Raw genomic sequence first — 25462 nt, 5'->3', positions numbered from 1 at the left:
ACAGGAGAAGAAAAGAAAAAGAAAAAGTGTGCAGGCTCGCAAACAAGCATACAGGATGTAAACAAAAGCTTTTTCTTTAAATCTGAGCAAAGAGTAGAAAACTGCACTGCCACAGTGTGCTGCCGAAAAGCTCTATGGAGTGACCACTGCATTAGAAAAGCAACAGCGACGACGCAAATGAGCATGTGGGATAAAAAAGTTTAAAAGATCATATGTTACAAAGCCTTTTAGAGTCCTGAGTTTGAAGGCAAAACAGACAAAAAGGCCAGAGTCTTTATTTTGTAGAAATACTATAAGGAATTTTTTTTTTTTAAGGAAAAAAAAAAAAAAAAAAAAAAAAAAAAGGGTATCCAAGATCAGTTAGTCTTCATAACATGTTTTCAGAACATCCATGGCTCTTGTTTGGGACAATACACAATATGCAGCATATGTCTCCTTGTTAACAGGATATATATTTGTCTGAGTAAATCATGAGGTTTTCCCCACCAATAATCTTCCGATAATCAAACTTAACTAAACTGTGCAGCGATGTTTCAAAACAGCACCACGTTGTGTCGCTCCTAACTGGACACAGTGTGAAGAAAAAGACTGAGAAGTGCAGGCTGAAGAGAGGTCAGTTAAAGAAGAGCCCGTCTGCCTTCGCTTCTTCTTCAGACACATTTTTATACATTACAGACTGACATTGTGTCCTAAGTGTGAGCGTGGACCTCAATTTTTTCGGATAAAACGTTTTGCTTTATGCTTTTAAACTACTGGGAGATTTCCAGCACAACCAGAGTCTTCTACAGTTGACCAACGGAACACTTGTGGGTGCTCTAAGGCACCTTGGCAGCTGCTACTGAGAAAGAAATGTTTCCCATCTTAAATCAATCCCCCCTTCACTAGAACCTAACTACGAAATGATTTAGAAACATTTTACATTATTGGTGGTGAAATACTTGTTGCTACTTCATAATTATTAAGTAAATCCACGTCATTAGTTTGTTTTAATCAAAGCATGTGAGGTTATTCAGGATGGGAGGGAGGATCTGACATCATAGAAGAAAGGCGGGGGTCTCTGTGAAGCTAAGAAAGTCTTATGGATTGACAGTGGTTCTGGATCTGTTTGTTCTTGTCTATGCAGCTGATTGTAGTTCTGGTTTAGGCTGTTTACAAACCTACAGCCTGCTGTAATAAAAAATAAAAGGCAGAGGATCCAGCAATTTGAGGCAAAGGGTAAGAATTCCCAAAATCCACCTGTTACTTTCAAGATTTTAGCAGCCACCTGTCCCAGACCACATCTGAAATACAGCAGGCGGCAGTGGAAACATTTACCAGCCACAGATCAAATGATATCAGCGCTCAGCTCCTGGACATTTAAAACCACCAATAACTGGGAGGTCGCTCAAGACAATAAAATCCCCTCACAGACCTGCTGTACTTAAAAGTATAAGGCAGAGCATCCAGCACTTTTAATTCTTGTAGCAGTCCTCTGACATTTTTAACACAGCCATAAGCCTTAACAAACCTAAATCATACCCTTTTGGTGAGGATCAACACCACTGATAATAAAGCACTGGTATAGTTTGGATGTGGCTGGTAAACACATGAAGGAATTTGGCAGGTAAAATAATGAAAACATATTTGATGTGAAAAAGTTAAAATCTCAGATTGTTGAGAGCGAGGGCCACAGGTTTCCTGTCTTTGTCAGCAATAAGAGCTCCTTTCTTCGGCAGGAAGAAAACATTTCACTGCTCTGGATTTCTTCAAGTGTTTGGCTGACACCCCACCATGCATGAGGATAAGTCTGACAGGACCTTCGGCTGTAGATAGATCCATCAACTGCAGCAGGTTTTCTGTTACCTGGCTGCCAATGTAACGAGTCCAGCCCCCAATTTCCCAGCATGCCATGCAGCCTCTACCTGCGGGGCTGGTGACGAGAGTGTCGAGGCAAGGAGGAGGATGGGCTGGAGGACGAAGAAGGTGAGCAGGGTGACATGGAGGCCAGGGAGGCCAGGGAGGCTGTGGCGGCGGCATCCTCTGCCTCCTCCAGTTCGCCTCCGTGGAGCTCCTGGCTCACACTGGACTGTAAGGCAGCTGGGGTCAGCCACTCTTTGGGCAGGCAGCTCTGGAGGAATGGCACGCAGGAGCTGAAGTAGGCCAGGCGATTGACCCAGCGAGGGATCTCCCTGCCACACAGGATCTGAGAAGAAAGACAGGAAGGGAACATTTTAGTAAGTTCAGTACACAAGAAGTGAGTCCTTAAAGCAAATGTATATTCTTTTTTATGTGAATGAATAATATTACATTTTTCAACTCCATGCAAGTCGTCAAAATCAAGGGAAAAAGTAATCAGTCGTGTTTAGTGCCTATCATTTACATGTTTTGTTATGGTTTGCAGGTTTGTGGTACGTAATGAACTATATTCACACAAAAACAGCACAGACCCCTTTTTGCCTAGCAACTTCATATCTGTACTTTAACAAAAACACTTGTTACTCCAGCTACTAAAGAACTTAAAACCTCAGTCCTGATGGATCAAGCCATGCAATACAGCCATAACAGCAAATGATACAAAGTAAAATAAAATTAAATCAAAGAAGTCATTTCAGAGACAAAAGCTCTATCCACCTACTATTCAAGTCTTTTTATGTTAGGGACAGAATAAAGTTTGCTTAAAGGGAGGTGGAAGGGAACTACAGTGACTCCTCTCAGACAGAAGATGAACTGAGGATCTGCACAAAGACCCAGTACATGACAAACAAGGGTTAAACTGAACTGCGAATCATGCAACCCTACTATTTTTATGTCTAAGACTACAAATAACTGACCATAACTGGTGTATTTTAATTAGTAGTCAATACCACTGGTCCCTAACCTTTTTTGCGCCAAGGACCAGTTTATGTCTGACAATATTTTCATGGACCGGCCTTTAAGGTGTTACGGATAAACACAACAAAATAAAACCATTACCGGTACCAAAAAAGATTTATTCATAACACAACATCAAAAGACCCAGGGAAATCGAGTTAAAGATAACACCGATAAAAAAAAATAATGATAAAAACCAATAAAAACCCTGAAAACCATAAATTTCACACCCGTGCTCAACTCTCGCGGCCCGCTACCGGTCCGTGGCCCGGGGGTTGGGGACCGCTGGGCAATACAATACCAGTACAAATCATTGGTTACTAGACTGACAGAAAAATCAAAGGTTTACTTAAATTCAACTTATGTATGAAGCCCCAGTTCAAAACAAAATCTGACTCTATTAGCTTTACATTATAGAGTAAAGAACGAACCGAATGAGAGAGAAAAGACGAATGATACAGTAATGCTCCCAAGTCCTTTTAACAGGAAAATACCTTGAGAGGGAAGTATGGAAGGTTCTGCCACTGAGAAACACATTTTTGCCTTCCTTAAGTCAAAATTTCAGGATGTTATCTAGAACATTTAGATCATCTTAAAATTTGAGTTAAGTATCTAAAAATGTCAACTTATAAACTTAAACTTCTGGGAAAATAACTGGAAATTGAAAAGAATAACTTGAAATTGCGAGTCAAGTCAAAATTTTGACTGGCAGGATTGCGTAGGGCTTTTGTTTCAGTGGTGGAAATAAGTTTCCATGGGGAAGAGAGTGAGGGACATGAGCTGCGTAGAGAGAGTAACAAATAAAAAGTTGCAGAGTTTACTTCCACGTATTATATTATAGTATTTTCTGAATTTCCATATCACCAGTGAGTTGTGTCAGTAGGCAAGTGAAGTGCTAGAGCTTATATAAAATAACTGACTATGCCAACACTGAGGGAGATTAAGAGCAGTAATAAGTATTAAATGATATTCAATGAGGTGAAAACTTATTTATAAAAACTGTCACTTCTTGGTTAGTTTGTTCTCCATAAGAGAACTTGTCAGTGTTGTGAGAATGCTGTGGAGGAAATGAATCTGAAACAATGACTGCATAACCAGAAACTACATCCTGCCTGTGTCTTGAACTTCCAGGAAACTGAATCAGATTTCCTGACTTTCTATGCCATAAATAAATCTGTAATATGACTCTGTGCTAGTGATTTCTCAACCTACTGTAACAGTTTGTTCACGAGTACGTCTAGTTGGACCTTTTTCAGTCTGTGGTTGATGTTTCTCTCTCACAATCTTCCTTAACAACTAACATGCTTGCACAGGCAGACAGTCTATGTTAGGGCTAATTATGATTACTCAGCGCTATTAGAGGTTATTACAGCATAATGGGAAAAGTGGCTTCCAAGAAACTCAAAGTGTTTTCCCAGTGAAAGGGCTTAATTATGCTTTGATCATAACATTTATTGAAGCTGCTGACAAGCTGCTTTTACAGATGTGTAAGGAGACAGAGACAGTGGGTTTGCTTTTATCTACAAAAAAATTCTGACAAAGTGGCTGATTTTTGCTGATGATACTAGATTGCATAGCTTGTTTAGGCTCCAGCGATGAAGTTCTTCCACTTCTTCAGAGACTCAGCAAGGACTGCTCCTTGCAGAAGAGAAGGAGGTGGCCTACATTCACCAAAAGAAGCATCTAATCCTTAAATATCATCTCTTTAGTGTTTGGCTGACATGTGGCTGATATATAAGCCTCAAGCCTTCAGATCACCAACAGGCAATATTCATCCTATATAAAACGGTCTTTTCTAACAGATGCTGAACATGGTCCCACTTAAGCTCATGTGTGTCTGAGCTATCAATTCCTTTATCAATGCCTGCAGGTGCTATTAAAAGGAGTCACGGCAGGAAGGGCAAAGTGGTCCAAAGTGTAATTTCTATAACAGGATTACTTCAAATGGGTTGGAAACATCAGCAACAACAGAAACATTTTTCTATGCCATGTATTTGACACAATGTGTATGTGCACCACAAGCACTGCTGCTACTCTTTCCCAGCCGAGCAGCTCATCCGTACAGATTGTTAGCACAATTTTATTTGACTAAGAAAGCCTCAATGAAAATAAATATTCTTTCATTTTATCCAGTTTAGATGTTGACTGAGAGACTGATGCTACTACTGGCATTAGGGAGCAGTCTGTAGTCTGTTTGGGATTTTAGACGATAAAGCAGTTGTATGTACACTGAAAGTCTGTGCAGGTATTCCTTGTTTCCTCATTTACAATTAATTCCTATACAGTGGTCGTCGCTGTTTTGCAGATTTTTTGTGCAATTTTGCATGCTTTTTTTTTTTTTTTTTTTTTTAAAACAGCGCATTGTGTTCTGCATCCTGATTAGCTGTAGATTACTGTCAATCAATCTCGCCCTGTGCCTTCTGTACAGTACAGAATGCCTTCAGCTTGTCAAATTTACATAAATCTTCGATCGCTAGCAGTGTGACTCTGAAGTGCTGCACTGTATGTTTGTTAGTTTTCTCCCCAACAAACACAACAATGTCGACAAAACGTTTTGCACCATCAAAGACACCCACGGGAGCCTTTGGTTTCATTCTATAATACTGAATAGTGCTGGGCGATATGACGATATATATCGTGTGGACGACAGAAAAGTGTCTATCGTGCCATTTGTCTTCTATCGTTTATATCGTACCAACCCAAATTTTATAAAATATTACATAAAATATATCATTAACCCTTTACAACCGGTCGGAGCAGGCACACTCCGTTTTGCCTAACTATTTTTAAACCCCTGTAGAACTGGAACCACGTAAGGTAGTGCAATATTTTTTTTTTTTTTGCATGTGAAACCGGAGGAGTTGTACTTACATCTAATGCCATTAGCTTGTCCAAGGTCACGGTTTCCTTCCACATATAACTTTGCAAAAATTGCATAAGAAGCACTTGCAGCAACAAAAACATAATATTCCAAACTTGCAGCAACAAAAAGATAATATTCCAGAAACACGCTTTGCCGACGTTCATAAGACTTCCTACGTTGGCATATACGTCAGCGCGAACTATCGCATGTCCGCCATTACCTGCCCGAAACCGGAAGTGACGTCATTTTCGCGAAAGGGCCTTATAAGCCTATGTTGGTGTTTTTAAAAGACATGTTTGACTTTATGCTTTTCTGTATCGTTTCTGGGATGCTTAGAACTCAAATTACACTGTTGGAAATAGTTTATTTTGATGCATTATATTATTTATTTTCATTTTTCCTGTAGTATATAAAAATTAGTGTATCTCAAAAATAAAACTATGAAGACACTCAAAATAAATTTCTCGTGGTTGGAAACTTTTGTATTTACAGTTTTGAGGGATACACCTCTTAATTTTTTTTTTTAACTAGAAATATATGTAAAAAACAAAACAAAAACGATTTTCAATTTTTTTGTAGTTTATTGCACTACAAGTTTTTGCAATTTATGTAGTTACTATGGACTTAATGCATACATATTATTACAATTTGGGCTATAACGGTTGTATTGATATATGGAAACTTGAAATACTCCCACAAGTGGCACTACAGCATGTAAAAACATAAAGATAAGCTCTGGCGGACTTGGTTCTATGGTAGGTCTTAAAGGGTTAAATAGCCTGTGGCAAATAGATTAGTGTTGTCTTCTCACTATACATACTCTTAACTTTATGCAAGAAAAAACAAAGTATAAAAAAAAGATATTTTTCGCAAAGAAACTCCGTCTCGTGGTTTGCGAGCTGGTGCTGCTGTACGTGCACCCGGATTTGCGACATGCTTTACGGTAACTCAAAACAAAGACTGCACCCTCGGCACTCGCTGTTTACAGACTGCGTACTTTCTAGATGACCACAGGTCAGGTCGTATATCGTGATATATATCGTTATCGTGATATAAAATAATTCATATCGTGATAAATATTTTTTCCATATTGCCCAGCACTAATACTGAACTTATTTTTCTATGAAGGTTTGAACTTTTAGAGTGTTTAAACAAGAGAGAAAAGTGTGAACATATTCATGCCTGTCTGAGAAAAGTGTATAAAGTGTGTAGTGAGGGGTTTTACAGCCTAAAAAACAAATATAATAATTGCAAAAAATAAAGTTGGCTACTTCGCAGATTTCACCAATCACGGGTTATTTTTAGAAGGTAACTCCCGCAATAAACGAGGGACCACTGTACTCCTATATTTATTTTTATATTTTTGTATTCAATGCACTTATTGCTCTGTCACAAGAGCTAGACCTCCAATGTGTCAAAAAGGTGATCCTTCAACCTGATTTTTTATTTTCAGGTAGAGGATGAAGTTACAGGATGGGACATCTTACAAACAAATAAATAAATAAATATAAAAAATAAATGATGAACATGCCTCTGGTTTGGCTTCATCTTTGCCCTTGGACATTCATCATTATTTAATTGGAACCAGTTGGTTGCAGCTTAGTTTTCAAAAGCCTGAGATAGTCAATTTTACACTCTGTCCAAGTTTAGGGTCTGTGGTGAAATCGCAAGCATGCTAAAGGATGGGATTTCCACAGATGACCTAAAAAGAGCAGAAGTGCTCCCTGTGGTCCGCTGGTTCACAAGAAATCGATTTTAAATGAGAAATAAGTCAGGCATGACTGTAACTTTGAAATTCCTGATTCTTATCATACATTAGGTCTGGCTACATAAGACAGAACCATTGATTTAAAGCTGGAAAAAGTCTTGCAAAGCCAAACACAGTTATACGCATGCAGTACATATGGTACTTAAAGATAATCCACTCCCACAATCATGAGCATTTGGCTATGGTTAGCTGAAGGATAAACTACTCACATGCTTTTGTGGCAAATCTATCAACACAACCAAACAGCTGCATATTTAAATACTACAGTATTAAATATCTCTTTGAACTCTTCAGCAATATGTACATGCTTTAAATGTGCTTATCACCTCACAATGTGAAGGAACTTTCCGCGCACATCTGTGTTTCGACTAACAACCTTTCTTTGAAACAAACAAACAGTCTTCCAATTGGCTAGAGCCCCACATTGTGGCCAACATTTTATAAAACAGAGCCAAGTAAAGGTTTATAAATCTAGTCTTCTGTCAGACTACTAGGACTACAACACACTGAAAGGTTATTAGGAATTTCTACTGATCTGCTGTTAGAGTTCAGTGGTCTGCAGGGAGTACAGTATTGATTTTTCAAAAAGAAATCTGACATCTAAGTCATACACATCAAACATTCTTTCTGAAGATTTAATTTTTATGCTTGATCTTTCAAGCATCCTGCATTCCTGCAACAACAATCAATGTGTCCTGCCATTTTTTACTCTGTCGCTTTGAGTCAGCCTCTCAAGGTAATGCGGTTAGAGTAAGCATAAAAATCAAATCCTGAGATGGAAGATGGATGACTCTCGATGGTAAACCTGCATGTGTGCTTGATTTTATTTCCATGTACATGTCTGAATTTTATTGTATTGCACTGATGTGAAGTACTGTCTGCATTTAAGGTTTAGAAAATACCATGGTATGTTGTAAGGATGTGTCTTTTATTAATTGTCTGTGTTTCTACGCATTTGTTTGTGTGTGTGTGTGTGTGTGTGTGTGTGTTTGCGCGCATGCGTGTGTGTGTGTGTGTGTGTGTTTGCCAGCTGGCTCTGCATGTCTGGGCTTGTATCAGTGTCCTAATCCCCAACTCAGCATTAGATGCTAACTGTAAAACTCCCTGCTCATTAGTCACACCAGGATAAGCTGATTGAAACTACGTGCGCGTAAAACTATACTATATAAATAAACACGTGTGTGTGTGTGTGTGTGTGTGTGTGTGTGTATTTATATCCTTGTGGGGACATCTCATTGACATAATGCTTTCCCTCGCCGCATACCCTAACCCTAACCCTAAAAAATGAATGCCTAACCACCCTAAACCTAACTATAACCTAATTGTAACCCTGACACTAAAACAACATTTTGAGCCTCAAAAATGCCTTCAAACTCGTGAGGACCAGGATTTTGGTCCCCACAAGTATAGTAAACGTCCAATTTTTGGTCCCCACAAAGATGTTAATACCCGTCCACACACACAGGTGCTGTTCTTACACAGCACCTTCTTCCTGTATTTACTGTTGTTGTTCCCGCCCCAGACACATCTGACCAATGAGCGAACAGTCTCACATGGTTTTTTGAGTGATGCATTTTGGTTCGCTTGGTGTTTACTTGGATGTTTCTCTGTGTGAAAACAAACCAGATAATGGGGAAAGCTACAAGTTTACAAACTCATCAACTGATTTCAACCACAGTAAACAAACTATAGGTGCGAAATCACCGTAAGACTTGGCTTTTAAACTCAGCGCAGCTCAGAGTAATGTGCAATGAAATGGTGTGTGTTTTATTTAACCCACCTCCGACAGTGCTGAGGAGAAGTGGTTGCAGTTCTTGTGCATGAGGTGGTAGGCGTTGCCTTTGTACTCCTTCCCCATCTCTTCCACGATCCGCTCCACATCCTCTTCTGTGAAGTCTGTGCTTCCCAGGACAATAGCTTCTCTGCAGAGACAAACAGGCAGAAGGTACTGATGTTACTGAAAGAGCATCTTCTGGGAAAGCAATGTTTCTAATCCAATTCTACTTTTTACCATTTTCATTTATTGATATATTCTTTACTGTTTGTCTTTACTGTTTCTGTCAGTGGAGTCTGGCTGAGCGTGACTGTTCCACTTCGTGTTGGAAAAAGCTGTCTGACAGCAGATAAAATAGTGAAAAATGTTCAACACTGTGTGCATTTAAACAACTGATTTTTTTAACATTCTATCCAGTACAACCATGTTGCACATTTTTTGAAGAAAACATTGACATATTGTTTGTTATTTGCCATTCAGCCAAAAAAATAAGTAATTAACTTTGAGAACATTTTAAACGTGATCTGAGTTTTTGGCTTTAACATCAAATGAAATAAAATGAAATGAAATTATTATGATTTTAGTATGAGAGAGTGCTTTATTCACTGGGATAGGCCTCAGCTCTGTGGATAATAAGCAGGCATTTGTCACAGATGATCCATATTTGGTCTAGTGGCCTGCTTGGAGACAGTTACTGTGTGTGCGTATGTGTGTGTGTGACAGGCGGAGTCTGTCTAAAGCCACAGGGCAAATCAACTAGAGCAGAAGTAATACTCAGCAGCAGAGTAGGTCTGAGTAGACAAGCACACAAACATACTGAACTGATTTTCTGAAATCAATTGTTGTGTTTTGTACATTTGGGCTGCACATTCCTAAAGAGCATCATGTGCATCTTTCGCAGGATGGAAAAAAACAAAAACAAATCAGAAACATTGCACATTTTGCTGCAGTCCACTACAAAAACAGCTTTTAAAAGACAGCTGGCGATATGGTAAAAAGCTGCACTGATTTGCAGTGTATTTGCAAAACTCTAATTATTAGACTATACTTGAAAAGTACATCAACAATTATGAATTTTATTTAATTTTATTACAGCCAAACACTGTGTTCAAGCCTAAACACAATTTAGCCTGGTGAGTTAAATAAAATATTATTGCCCCCACAGATGTCATGAAAGTATAAATGATCCATAAAGAAAAATGTCCAACTTTCCAGCAGTAATAGTATATATATTTTTTTCTTTTTGTTGTAAAGGTTTAATACATCCAGCCTTGAGTGGCCATAAGAGGAACTGCAGTCTGCAGTTTGTTAGTGTTACGTTTTCAGCTTCAGCGCGTTCCTCAAAATAAAGTAAAAGAGAAAACTTGCAGTTTCAGTTCAAGATAAATTGAGCTTTTTTCACATCTCAATCTTCTGTTTTATTCAGTCTTTGACCAAGACATAGGCCATGAACTGTTACAAAAAGGCATTAAAATGTTTGACACATTATGTACAGGAGCTCGCTTTGCTGTAGGAGCAATACCCAAATTCATTAAACAGCTCAACTAACAGCTGACCAACTGATCAAATGAGTATAAAGAACAGGCACATGAATCTCTAACTTATCTAGGGAACAAATCAGTGCTTTCTAACTTGGCCAATGGCCGATTGACCAAAACAGTCACTATACACGCGTACTGTATGCGCTACCCAGCACCTACCAGCATCTCCACCTAAACCAAACTACTGTCAGTAGTCAAAAGACATTTGACACACTGTCTGACTTTCCGAGCTGATCACTCTGCTCTACACATAATCTTATTGTGGAAGAATGACATGAACAATCAGGCATCTAATGAGCAGAATGGACTTAACTGAGATTGTCCTTGCACAGCAAACAACCTAAAAGGCTGTTAACGGTTATTAAAACCTACACCAAGTAAGTAATGATAAGTGACTTCTAATAGCTGTTTAGATAGGTGCATATAAAATAGGTGCCTGCATCATGCCTTTGGGGCAGAACCTGGCACTCTTAATTAGAAAATGTTCTAGCATAAACTTAAAAGTGGTCTCAGGTGTGCCTTGAAGTTCAGCCCCATAGGAACAAAGGATGGCTGTGTTTGTCTTTGTTGTTGTGGGTTGCTGGAATATCTTGCAGCACAGATTTTCTATTTTTCCATGTTTAGAACTATTTCTACTGATTCCCAATAACTTCCCCTCCCTTGTGTGCCAGCTGGCAACCCTTGCAGTTATTCATTTTTCCAAAGATCCTGTGTTACTTCAACCTACTGAGGTAACTGCGCAGATAAGGGTGGACCCAAATAGATTTATGATACATTCCTCATTGGCATCATTTTACTGCCCAGCCCTTGGAGCGTGAACGACTGTCCTCTCGTCACTACTGAGTTTAATAGCTAATAGACTAACAAACTTCTGAGCGGTAACCTGACTGACTCGCCATTTGAATAACATTCTACATTAAACAGGCCAACTCCTTTACTGTAAAAACTCCATCAAGCATGTTGTGAGCTGCCTAGGCTGTTGCGAAAGATATTTAGCAAAACAGAACACATGCATATCTGTACTTGTATGTCTCATATAAACACCAATTATCCCACACTTACTTGAACTTAAAGGTCTCGCCAAGCTCAGTTGCATCACCTGGTGTAATCTCAAAGATCCCTGAGAATGGGTACGGGTGTCCGCCATAGGCAAACTCTAAACACACAAGAACACACAAATTTGAGCTGCTGATGTAACAAAAGCCATTAGCAGATAACATACAGTTTTATATATACACTATATACAAGTATGTTTAGACATGCCCGGAAGGGAAAACAGTGGTGTGTATATATATATCCTGAGCTATAAAATAAGCATCCTCTCTGTAACACTATCCTTAGGCAGATGACTTGATGTAGGCGGAGTCTTATGTCTGGGTAACCTTACCTCTTCCATAGATCTCAATCCCTGAGTGAAAGACTCCGATGCCCAGAGAGCTGGTGAACTCATTGATCCAGTACTGAAGGAGAAACACAGAATAACACATTTGTTAAATAACAGTAAAATAATAATGCACGTTTTCTACACCTATTGATTTAATATATTTAAATTTTTAGTCTACAAAATGTCAGCGAAAACAATCCATCACAATTTCCCACAGGCCAACATGAAAGTTTTTCTTGTTAAACCGTTCAAAATGTAAACATATCATAGTAAAGTGAAAGAAACAGCAACAAGAATCAAATTAAAAAATATGTGCTAAAACAATGTAATATCAAATTTATATGGATATTCTTCAGGAAGAAGACAACACCTCCCTCTCACTGAGGTAGAAAGAAGGAATGAGGAGTATGCACAGACAGCTCCAGGGCATCTCTAAGTCCTTGCTGTTACAGACAGACAGTGAATCATTGCATAACTACAAGTGATAGTTCAAATTTTTTACCTCTGAAAGACGGGAAATTCCTTCAAAATGTAGCCTCCACTGCAATAAACCCACAGACGGCAGCTGAAAAGGCAATATGTTTGACATCCTGCAGCTATGCAAACCTTATTACTGAATTGTCATTGTCCTATTGTACCTTGGCACTTATCCAGACTTCATATCAGAATAATCAAATTCAACGTAAGCTACAAAACACATTTACAGACTTTTCTGTGGGAATTTATGACCACAGTGCAGATGTTATCCCTGATGCTTACACAAGATTTCTTTACATGCAGACAATGAAAGTCAAGCTGCACAAAAATAAATCAATAACTGCTGCACTAATCTTTGAAACTGCTATCCATCTTTTCTGTAGTATGTCTGCTAAACATTGTGTCTACAAGGTGATTGGGCAGGCTGTTGCTAGGCAGAATTTTCACTCAAAAAACATTATTTCACAAAAGATGGAGCAGAGAAGAGTTTTGGTGAAGCATCTCAGGAAGCTGAATAATAATCTCTAAATCTAATATTTGTTCATACATCAAACATCTTTCTACATCTATACTGATCAATCCAGTATGCACTCTCAAACAAGCTGCAGGCAGATGCAAGTGTACTGATGTGATGTAACATGTATTCATCTTTCAAGATGATGCATTTTAGTGAAAAACTAGTCATGTTGCTTTTTTGGGGGAAATGCTATTCATATCTATGTGTAAGTATAGAGTACTATAATCACTGCATTACAAACCTGAAGCAATCACATGATTGGTCAGGACAGGTCTAAACCTAAAACCTTACTGCTGTGAGTCAACAATCCTATCCACTGCTTCACTGTGCCATGTCATCAGTTAATTGATTATTCTCTTGGACCTGATTAATTTTAAAGTTTGATGCTGTTGACGTTTCTTCAAACCAAATCAAGTGCTGATCAGCATGATTAAAACATGGCAAGATCACCAATAGCAGTTCCTTTCTGCCAGTGCACTGTAACAAAGGTGACAGATTTCTTACCATGCAAATCTGTCTACAAAAACAAATTGTCTCAAAGTCTACAAAAAATATACACCTACACAGTCATGTAAAAAAATAAAGGTTTTCTAATCTGCAGTCCTGTGAAAAACTAATTCTGATTCTTTTTTTCAGCCATTATGTTGCAGATTTGCAGTTGTGTTTGGGATCGTTGTCCTGTTGCATGACTTAATTTTGGCTGAGCTTTAGCTGCTGGACAGATGGGCTCACATTTGATTCTAGAATACTTTGGTATACAGACGAATTTGTGGTCAACTCGCTGACTTCAAGATTCCCAGGTCTTACGGCTGCCAAACAAGCCCAAATAATCACCCCTGTAACACCATGCTTGGCAGCTTGCTCCTGGTAACACTTCCAAACAAGCCATACATGTCTTTTTCTAACAGTTAACTGAGGCCTGTAGAGTCTGAGATGTAGCGCTTGGAGTTTTAACAGTTTCTTTGAGCTCTGTGTTATGCTGACCATTTAAAGACATCAATTCTGATATTAGGAATCTGTTGAAATCGATTTTAAGTATTATTTGGATTTGTATATTATATTAGAGCTTTCCATCCTACATGTTTGAGGCATTACATGCGTTTAACCAGAGTGACAATAAACAACTTGATTACGTGAAAATGACATATTTTATTAGTGTGTACACACAGAGGCTTTCCTTCTTGACATGGAAACAGCTTCCAATGCAAACTACAGTTATCAGGTATCACAGAAGACAGCATGCTATTTAAAACAGTTATCACATTTCCTGTCTGTCATTATGCAAATACATTATGTGGCTGCTTAAAGTCACTTGTGGCAGAGCTGCTGATCTCCGCCACATCTGCAATGCAAAATATAACCTCTGTGGAATGTAAGAGTTTAAAAACGAACTGATCACAAAGGCTTTGCGGATGCTACCTGCTGGATGCCCTTCCGGATGCAATGCTCCCCGTTTTTCCAGTCTTGGGAGTGGAAAAAAAGCACTAGGAGTACACTGGATGTATTCTTCAACTCTACTAAAATATCTAAAACAGTTACAGTGCACCTTAAACGCTTTATCCACTATCTGATGTGCTTCTTTCAATTTTTCCTTATTTGAATTCAGATGGCTGGGGCTGCCGTGTTCACAGCCAGAGCTCTGTGATTGAGATGACCATACTAGGATATCCTCTCACTGACATCATACAGAGCCAAGAGCCTCCAAATGCATGAAACCAAGCTGAAACCTAAGCTTTAGGCTATACTATAGCCACATAGTCACATATACACACATACATACATACATACACACATACACACAATTTTACACCCTTAAACTTTGAGGGAACTGAATTTAAAACAGAATCTGCATTCTGATCAAATACAACATTTACTGAGGCTTTGGCACAACTTTTGTTTTTTCAAACCCACATTTCAAACTTCTCATGCTGCTGGGTTTCTGTTTCCTGAACTATATATGGGTCAAATGTTGTGCAAAGAAAGCCACAGCATGAGTCTGTCAGTAGTTTTGTTTGAAGAAGCAAAAATGCCACTGTATATCCGCATTTTACCAGAGTCCAGCTACAGCTTGTGCATTTAGAGCTTTCAGACATATCTCTCACTATAGAGACCTTTTTGATTTTGATAAAGGTCAGTAATAAAGGACCAACATTGAGTCCAAAAACTAACACAATAAAGCATCTCATTTTTCCATTTCCTAACATTACTTCTGGTAGGGTTTTTCCCACCAAAGTGTTTCTCACATCAGCTGATCTCCTACGGATATGAAATCATGTCTGTATCAGTTCTGAAGAGGTTTCTTTGAGCCCAGGAACAGCAGCCATCTGTGTGTGCACCAGCTGGTTCTCACTGACTGAGAAGCCTTGGCTGCTGGCTCCTTTTTAAAACATTTTCTACATTTCTGTTACAGGAATGGTGACAGAAGCCAGTTTAGAAGACTTGAACACACATCAGCATTTGAGCTGCTAAAAATAAACAGATACCCCCAAAAACTTCCTTAACTGACTTTATATAAGGCGAAACATAAACAGCAGGTTGGTGAACTAACACCCAATGGCAGTGTAGTATGTGCCAATATGTCCTTGTAGAACGTGTGTAGGAGTTATTTTAAGAAAACTAATCTGCATCGAAATGCAAAATGACTGTCTCCCGCTCCGTTAACAGGAGTAACAAAGACAAATAGTCTGTTACGCTGCTACTCCTCGCCCCTGTCGGTGGTGAAATAAGACTCTTATCTTAGACCTCATTACTTCAAAGCTTGTTAAAACCTGTGTGCTGTAGAGAACAGGCTGAGTGTTTATGAATGAATTAAAAGACAGATAATGAAAGGAACAGGAGACAGAGAGGTGGATGAATGCTTGCTGTAGTTTGCTCTGTAGTTTTCTTCTGTTTTTAAGTTGTTAAGATGTACACCGCTGATTTGAAAGTGTAGCGGAAACAAGCGGACTGAAACTAAGCTCAAAACAGAAATCGATGGAAGGAAACTACTATCAGCCACAAGATGGGTTCTGGTGAATTTTACCTTCATCTGCAACAATAGTTTGCTCTAGTTTTACCCACAAAGTTATCTTAAATCTCCTATGCAAAGTGCGTTACATTTTTTTTTTTTTTTTTTTAAACACTCAGCAGGTTTACACTGAACTAGGCAATTGATTAATAAAAAAAAATTAAGATCATTGCTGATTCCTGTGAGCTCTTTGTACTGCTGTCTGTTGATTTTATTAACACAAAATTTTGACATTCCCATAACCTGTGGTGTAGCGTTAAGACACTTGCCTTACACACAAAGGATTTCAGAGTTCAGATATTGTTTCCATTACTGATAGGCTTTAGATTGCATTGCATTAGTTTTTGTTTGTATATAATAAAGTGAATACTGAGTGAGTGAATCAAATGTGAGGAACTTGTATTAAGAGACTGTTTATTATGGAAATAAAATCTCCAGTTTCATGTCTGCTGTTAGCTCTAATTAAAAAGACTGAGAAGTACAGTAAATTAGGTCTGGTTCCAAACTCGGACTGACTACAATTACATAATAAAAACAGAGGTGAAAGCTGCCATCATTGCAATGTTTAATAAATGATAACCTTGACCACACACCCAAGCTATAGTACTATTTTAATCGGTTTAGATTTCTTCCATTATAGATGCTGCACTACATTCCACTAGCAGAGATTTATGTGACTGTAACAACACAGTACACTCCCAACTTCTTTTGTCTTGGCCCACATTACCTTGTAAACTAGGTGGCAAAAAAGAAAAGGAGGAATCATGACTGCTGCATTTCCCTAATTGATCCACACAAAGACACTGCAGCCAACACATAGCCTGCTCTGCTGAGTATCAGGCTACATTACACAGTTAAACCTAATATCCTAACATGTCCTCTCACACGCTCGGAGACAAAGAAACCCGTGGTGCTGGCTGGCAGGCAGACAGGTGGTGTGCAGATAATGCTGTCTCATTAGAGCAGTGCACTAAACCACTCAGAGCTGTCCAGGAAATCCACTTAGCTGAGATGTGAGCAGGACTGTGGGGAGGACCTGACAGAATGGGAATTGGGGAAAAAGCAGTGGTTTGGGGCTGAGGGGGCGCCTGTAATCATGTCTGTACATACACTCTTGACAGTCACGTGACATTATCGATCCTCAAAGGGGATGGGGACTTATTATCAATCTTTTTGAGTAGATGCTCACAGTTGTGCTCCAAGAAGAACAACAGAGCAGGCAGACTCACACACACACTGCATAAAATGCCACCATGGTGATGCTCTTGAGATTGAGGTAAGGATCCTGAGTTGTTACTCAACTGTCTTGACCTCTGCAATCATCTGATCTTTGCAATTTTCTCACCTCCTTTTACATTAAATGTTAGCCCTAAGCTTACACCTCCCAATAAAACAGGCCCCATTGCGACCATCAAATAAACTGCATGACAAAACACAGCCTCCTTATTCACTTCTATGAGAACATAATCGCAGGAAATTAGAGCTGTTTGCTCAAGTGGATGACTAAGAAGAAACAACCTATAAATTAGAAAACTGGTTTAAAGTGACATAATCATCAAAGTCATCTAAATATTTCCTGATTTACAACTGCTGTTCAGACATTTTTTTTCAAATCTGATACCACTTTGGGGGTTTAAAAACTTTAAAAAATGAAACAGTTTTGTTGTCCCACTGACATTTTAATGTTGTAAAGGTTTAATGAATGCAGACATTATTACTGAGGTGAAGTATAACATTTTCTGAGAAGTCTTTAGAATTTCTACAGTTGTAAAGTGGCCTCACAAGAGCAAAACAACAGAGCCATCTCTTCTGTCCTTAAAGTGTTTTGACTTTATTTTCTGTCCTTAAAGAATATTTTAGATGGTAAAATATTCTAACTGGAATTTTGGCAACATCAGAAAAAACAGTCCAACATCAGTCCAAGTTAGTAAAAGAAGCATATCACTCTCCATCTATCAGTGGTCTGTTATTCTCTGTTTCCTTAAATCCAAGATTATATTTTGTAAGCTAAAACGATAGCCTCATAGAAATCCAATTTTTATTTTTTCTATTTAACTAAAATATTAACATTTTATTCCAGCTCAAAGAGAGTTATTGTGGAAATACACTACCACTACTTTTCTTATTTAGGAGTTATGATGCATTTGCAAAGCATGAAGCTAAATCACTTAGCTTAGATAGTCTGCTTTTCTCCAAACTTTACAAATGCACCCATCTGGGCTTGATTATTAGATTATTATTGTTAATATAATAATTAATGTTTTAAAGGTAAAATGTGCACAACGGGGTGGGGGGGTGGGGGCTCCACAAATAACTTCTATTTGTATCTTTCCAATGTGGACTGGTAGTTGGTACTAGTAATGATTCATGGCTAAAATATGCATAGAACACAAGTAAAAGAAAACCCTGTTCCTGGTGGCCCAGTAACAGTGACTCAATCTATAAGCTGATGGTCCCCCACCAAGTGACTCAACCAGCCTCCAAGCAAATCAGTCAAACAACACTCACTGGAATTGATCTATGGTGCAGTAGAGCAAAATTGATGTTTTTTCTTTGAATGCAAAACACATTTACACAGAACCTCCATACAAGTGCAGTACTATGCAACAGTTTTAGGAAGGTGTGAAAAAATGGTGGTAAACAAAGAATGGTTCCAGAAATATAAATAATTATTCTTTTTTTAAATCAGTTTTTTAAAATCAATATTTGATGTTACTACCAGCATCAATTCCTATAGGTACACTTGCACAAAGTCAGGGATTTTGTAGGATCATAGTCAGAGGTATGATCAACCAATTATACCAAACAGGTGCTAATGATCATCAATGTCGCACGTAGGTTGAAACACAGTCATTAACTGAAACAGAAGCAGCTGTGTAGGAGGCTTAAAACTGGATGAGGAACAGCCTCTGCTACCAAGGTGAGGTTGTGAAAGAGTTTCATTTCATGGCAAGATTGAGCACATCAACAAGCACAAGGTAATTTACTGCATCAGTAAGGTCTCTCCCAGACAAAGATTTCAAAGCAGACTGGGGTTTCAAGATGTGCTGTTCAAGCTCTTTTGAAGAAGCACAAAGAAACTGGCAACGCTTAGGATCATAGACGCAGTGGTTGGCCAAGGAAACTTAGTGCAGCAGATGAAAGAACATCAAGCTTGTTACCCTTCAAAATTGGAAAATGTCCAGCAGTGCTATCAGCTCAGAACTGCCAGAAACCAGTGGGACCCAAGTACACCCAGCTATTGTCCGGAGAAGACTACCGTGGCCAAAAGTGGTCTTCATGGAAGAGCTGCAACCAAAAAGCGATACCTCCGATGTATGCACAAAAACATAGAAACTGGGGTACAGAAAAATGGCAGCAGGTACTCTGGACTGATGAGTCAAAATTTGAAATATTTGGCAGTAGCACAAGGCAGTTTGTTCATCGAAGGGCTGGAAAGCGGTACCATAATGAGTGTGTGCAGGCAACAGTGAAGCATGGTGGAGGTTCCTTGAACGTTTGGGGCTGCATTTCTGCAAATGGAGTTGGAGATTTGGTCAGGATTAATGGTGTTCTCAATGCTGAGAAATATAGAAAGATACTCATCCATCATGCAATACCATCAAAGAGGCATATGATTGGCCCCAAATTTATTCTGCAGCAGGACAACGACCCCAAATATACAGCCAAAGTCATTAAGAACTAGCTTCAACGTAAAGAAGAACAAGAAGTACTGGAAGTCGAATGTGTCTGAGATTACATGAAGAGACAAAAGGATGTGAGGAAGCCTACGTCCACAGAAGATCTGTGGTTAGTTCTCCAAGACGTTTAGAACAACCTACCAGACGGGTTCCTTCAAAAACTGTGTGCAAGTGTGCCTAGAAGAATTGATGCCGTTTTGAAGGCAAAGGGTGGTCACACTAAATATTGATTTGATTCAGATTTCTCTTTTGTTTATTCACTCCATTTTGTTGCTTGATGAAAATAAATGATTAGCACTTCCATTTTTGAAAGCATTCTTTGTTTACAGCATTTTTTCACACCTGCCAAAAACTTTCGCACAGTACTGTATACTTACACTTAAACTGAGGTGCAAAACCATTAGTTCTGCTGTACTGTTATTATCGTCGTGGGGGTCATTGCATGTACAAAGCAAAACTGATTTTTATTTAGGTCAACTGTCAAAAGTGAAGGAAAGGAAGCCAATTAACAACCAGCAGACAGCAAAATGTACCCACCAGTCAGTGATCATGCCACTAGCAGGTCACCCCTCCTACAGTACTTAGGTCTGAACTGTCTGATTAAAAGAAAGAGGAAGCCTTTAAAAAGTGCTGGAATGAATGACTGGACTCCTGCCACAGTGTGAATGTTTGCCGCGGCACCAGTTTCCACACAAACATCACAAATATGCATGGTTCAGAGTGGATCGTTAGGCAGAAGCAAAAAACACACAATTTCTTCTGTATGCAAAATATGTCCTTCAGTCTCTACTGTTGATTCTCAAATATATTCTAAAAATCCTACACATGTGTCTTTTAGATGTGTATGAGTAGCATCTGAAAGCAACGGCCCCTGCAGCTATTCACATGAATGGAAGCAAGACAGAAATAAAAGCTCTTCAGACTTTACAGAGAATGCAAGTCATGTGGAAAGCAAGAGAAAGTGAAAGAAAGTAATGAAGAGAACAGGAAGGGAGAAAAAGGGGAATAAAGAATAAGAACCTAAGGAAGAAAGGAATGAATATATACTAATGTAGATAATTTGTAATCGTGCAACACACTACTTCTTTCTACTGACTCTCAAAGGTCTGTTTAATGAATCTCTGGCTTTCAGTGTTAATCCATTTCAACCCATGTGACCCCAAACCTCTGCAGATATATTGACCAGCAGCTGCAGAGGGACATCAGTAAATAGAACAAAAGCAGGACCAAGAAGAAAAGAATCGAGTCCTAAAAAAGGCCCTTTATATTTTACCAGGGAGTAACATGTTCAAGTATGGAAGACCGACATGATTCACAATGGACAGGTCACAAAGGAATAACAGCATCTAAATGCAGCAAAAGCCAAGTGTACATACACAGGATGTTGTGGTTTTCCAGCCAGGAGTTCATGCACACTGTCCCAGAGCACTACCCCGATCTGTTTTATAACCTCAAGCAAGACCCACTTTAAATGTAATCTTCAGCCATATTAAAGCCATATCAATCAATGATTCATCAATACATCAATTTCCAGAACCCATCCCCACTGACTCATCCCAGCATGGTGACAACATAGTGACTCAATTTATTGAACCTCAGACTAATGCTATAACAAAGAGTCGATAGCATGTCCTATGTAGCAGAAATTACCATGCGACTTTCACATCTGCTTTTGGTTTGGTGTTTAGAGTGAACTGAAATCCTTAAGATGCAAAACTAGGCTTAGTTAAATAGTGACTTCCCGTAAAGCCTAAACTTTTACTAGTTGTTTTTTTTTTTGTCTGTAGCCCACAGTGGACCAGTTTTGTGACAGTCCTGTCATGGAAAATAATTAAAATATAGCCAGAACAAAGGGAGATTAAATATACGGACCAGCAAGTCAGCTGTGGGTTTCAAGTTGCTTAATTTTCGTTCTTGAATCTTTTCACACTGCTTTTCCTGTCGCCATTTGCAAACCGGTTTATTTTTGGTTCCACTGAACGGATACCAAAACAATGTTGGATCTAATACAAATAGACAAAAACCTTTCTAAAAGCATCATACGACAATAACGCGTACATGAATTGGTTCAGCCTCTTGCAACCCTGACTCACTCACTGTGTTTTGCAAGCAAACAACTGAGGGGGAATAAGCAAACTAATTACTAAAGATGGAACTGCATTAAACGGCAGTTGCTTTGGTGTTGTGTTAGTATGCCGAATTGAAGAGTGGTTCGTAATTACGCGAAAATGCTTTTAAGTGCTCTTCTTCCATTATTGTACATGTGCTGATAACCGAGGAGGAATTAAAATCGCATTTTTATAACGCGCTTCAGCGTTGTGTCCTGGCAAAATAATACTCATCTCAAACATACTTCTTAGATCAAGTGATAACAAATAAGTAAGAAAACGTTCACGTTTCCGCTTCTGCTTACCATATCATAGACATTTAGGATAATCGGCTCGTTTGCCATCACTGGGCATCAGGATTTTCTTCTCCCAGCGTCCCTTCTTCTCTCCGGGTTCTCTTCCTTCGGTGCGAGATCCAAACTCTCGCTCTCCTCCTCTTATTATTATTATTATTGCTGGCTCTTTCTCGAAAGATGTTCACCTTGGTAATTCAACTTCGCAACCCGGTGTAAAAATGCTAGAGTTCCGATGATGTTTTCACCGTCCAACATCTGACTGACTTTATCCAAATATCCCCCGACAGAGCAGCAGCAGAGGCGGACAGATGAATCTATCGGTTACCAAAACTGACTTGCTAAACCCGATCGGCTACCGAGGTCGCCGCGAAAAAACACTGACTTTACAGGGAGAATTTTCTCTTCCAGAAGACGCCGTGCCGCGGAAAAAAGTCAAATTCATTTTCCCAAACAAACTGCTTAGTTAAATCACATAATGTAGGTACATAAAAAGGAAATTCCCTGTGTAAAAAAATGACTTGCTACTCCCTTATTAGCCCCGGCTAACGGTAGCAATGGAGCTGCAGGCAGGATGCGACTGCTGGGAGAAATTGGACGATGTTGAGGAGTAAAGCGATGAGCCCATCACTCTATTAAGCTCCCTTAGCGCACTGAGCATTATGGGTGATGTAGTTTATAAAGAAAACGAGCGCCCAACCAAACTACACTGCTCAAAAATAAATAAATAAATAAAGGGAACACTTAAACAACACAATTTAACTCCAAGTCAATCGCACTTCTGTGAAATCAAACTGTCCACTTAGGAAGCAACACTGATTGACAATCAATTTCACATGCTGTTGTGAAAATGAAATAGATAACTGGTGGAAATTATGGGCAATTAGCAAGACATCCCCAATAAAGGAATGGTTTTTCAGTTGGTGACCACAGACCTCAATACCTATATGCTTTCTGGCTGATTTTTTTGGTCACTTTTGACCAAATGCTGGCGGTAATTTCACTCTAGTGGTAGCATGAGACGGAGTCTGCAACCCACACAATTTGCTCATGTAGTGCAGCTCATCCAGGATGGCACATCAGTGCAAGTTGTGGCAAGAAAATTTTTTTGTGTCTGTCAGCGTAGTGTCCAGAGCATGGAGGAGACAGGCCAGTACATCAGGAGATGTGGAGGAGGCCATAGGAGGGCAACAACCAAGCAGCAGGACCGCTACCTCCGCCTTTGTACAAGGAGGAACAGAAGGAGCACTGCCAGAGCCCTGCAAAATGACCCCCAGCAGGCCATAAATGTGCATGTGTCTGCTCAAACGGTCAGAAGCAGACTCCATGAGGGTGGCATGAGAGCCCGACGTCTACAGGTGGGGGTTGTGCGTACAGCCCAACATCGTGCAGGACGTTTGGCATTTGCCAGAGAACACCAAGATTGGCAACTTCGCTACCGGTGTCCTGTGCTCTTCACAGATGAAAGCAGGTTGACACTGAGCACATGTGACAGACGTGACAGAGTCTGGAGATGCCGTGGAGACTGCTGCCTGCAACATCCTCCAGCATGACTGGTTTGGCAGTGGGTCAGTAATGGTGTGGGGTGGCATTTCTTTGGGGGCTGCACAGCCACATGTGCTCGCCAGAGGTAGTCTGACTGCCATTAGGTACCGAGATGAGCTCCTCAGACCCCTTGTGAGACCATATGCTGATGCGGTTGGCCCTGGGTTCCTCCTAATGCAAGACAATGCTAGACTTCATGTTGCTGGAGTGTATCAGCAGTTCCTGCAAGACAAAGGCATTGATGCTATGGACTGGCCCGCCCATTCCCCAGACCTGAAATCCAATTGAGCACATCTGGGACATCTTGTCTCGCTCCATCCACCAACGCCACATTGCACCACAGACTGTCCAGGAGTTGGCGGATGCTTTAGTCCAGGTCTGGGAGGAAATCCCTCAAAAGACCATCCGCCACCTCGTCAGGAGCATGCCCAGGCGTTGTAGGGAGGTCATACAGGCACGTGGAGGCCACACACACTACTGAGCCTCATTTGGACTTGTTTTAAGGATATTACATCAAGTTTTTACATCTTTAATCAAAATTGTATTTTTAATGCTAAAATCAAATTATTGTTCTGGTCCACGAATCTACTATTTTTCTGTTTTTTTTGTAAAACAGTAAAGCATGTTATTTTTTTTTTATTAAGATGCCAAATTAAAGTAATCCACTTGCATTCCTGAGCAGAAAAAATAGTTATGCTTGATTCATTTGTAACCAGTGAGCGAGATCAAATTGAGGTAAACAAACGTGAATTCAGTTTGGTATTTAAATAATAAATAAAAATATAACTTTTAAACAAGTTTTTAAAAGATTTCTAAAATATTTGTGTTTCCTTGGTTTTAGGACAGATGGTCTAATAAATTTATTAAGTACTGTAAATCACTGGGCTTGATTTTCAGACTTTTTTTTTGCTACCCCATGCTCCAAGATAGATGACAGTATATGATTAAAAGCACCGCGCAAGAGATTAAATAGCATTTTGTACTGAATAACTGTTTTGCATTTTGGTGGAACAAGTTTTTAAAGTCTTTACTGAAGCGTTTCCATAGTTTAGTGGTTAACATGTTTGCCTAAAAACATCCCTAGTTTGAGACCAGAGTTCATAACCCTGGATAAATAGGAGGGTTGTAGAAAGGCATCTGGTGTCAAATCTGTGCTAAATCAAATATATAGCTCCATCTGCTGTGATGACCTCTTGGGTAGTAAGGAAGCAGAGAAAATTTATAATCCTGCTTAAGCAGTACGAACATTTAACATAAAAAAAAAAAAATCACCCAAAGTTTTTTTCAGCTTCTCCCTTGGTCACAGTGAGTCACCACAGTGAGTGGGTAGCTTCACGTGTATGATTCGGTGATTTGGCTTATTGGGGTTGGGTAATAGATCAGGAGGGGCTAGTGTCACCTTGCCCTCCATCTCAACGCACCCCCTGCAGAAGAGCTCAGACTGTCCTGGCAGCAGATTCCTGCCTTGTCCTGGATCCAGTTAATACTTGTTACACATCTGGCAGCATTTTTTGAAGGCTGCCCAGCATGAGACGATCACTGGAGAATCCATCTGCTATTATAATGAAAACAGATGAAGAATCTGCTGTGTTCATTTTCATTTCTGTTGCGTTACATGTGTTAGAATTACATTTTAGAATTTCTCTTTCTTCAAC

General features: G+C 39.4%; 1 protein-coding gene across 1 annotated transcript; it reads right to left on the bottom strand.

Annotated features, from left to right (window-relative positions):
* Window positions 1-316: 316 nt before the first annotated feature.
* desi2 (desumoylating isopeptidase 2) lies at window positions 317-22918 on the bottom strand. Its single transcript, XM_063491832.1, has 5 exons — window positions 22275-22918; window positions 12184-12256; window positions 11859-11952; window positions 9262-9403; window positions 317-2182 (listed from the first exon to the last, which is right to left on the bottom strand). The coding sequence occupies exons 1-5, from the start codon at window positions 22311-22313 to the stop codon at window positions 1898-1900; spliced, it is 633 nt and encodes a 210-aa protein (XP_063347902.1). The 5' UTR covers window positions 22314-22918; the 3' UTR covers window positions 317-1897.
* Between the last annotated feature and the right edge of the window lie 2544 nt (window positions 22919-25462).

Source organism: Pelmatolapia mariae, linkage group LG13 (assembly GCF_036321145.2).
Source record: "Pelmatolapia mariae isolate MD_Pm_ZW linkage group LG13, Pm_UMD_F_2, whole genome shotgun sequence".
NCBI classification, from domain to species: domain Eukaryota; kingdom Metazoa; phylum Chordata; class Actinopteri; order Cichliformes; family Cichlidae; genus Pelmatolapia; species Pelmatolapia mariae.
The sequence above is the reverse complement of the archived record's forward strand: the minus strand, read 5'-3'. Positions and strand labels throughout refer to the sequence as shown.

What these genes read in the sequence shown, in the direction of transcription:
- desi2 (XM_063491832.1), bottom strand. Translation starts at nt 22,313, where the DNA reads ATGGCAAACGAGCCGATTATCCTAAATGTCTATGATATG. An exon ending in GATTGAGATCTATGGAAGAG is followed by an intron (nt 11,953 to 12,183) that starts GTAAGGTTACCC and finishes TTGTGTGTTTAG; the next exon opens with AGTTTGCCTATGGCGGACAC. An exon ending in GGCGAGACCTTTAAGTTCAA is followed by an intron (nt 9,404 to 11,858) that starts GTAAGTGTGGGA and finishes TTGTCTCTGCAG; the next exon opens with AGAAGCTATTGTCCTGGGAA.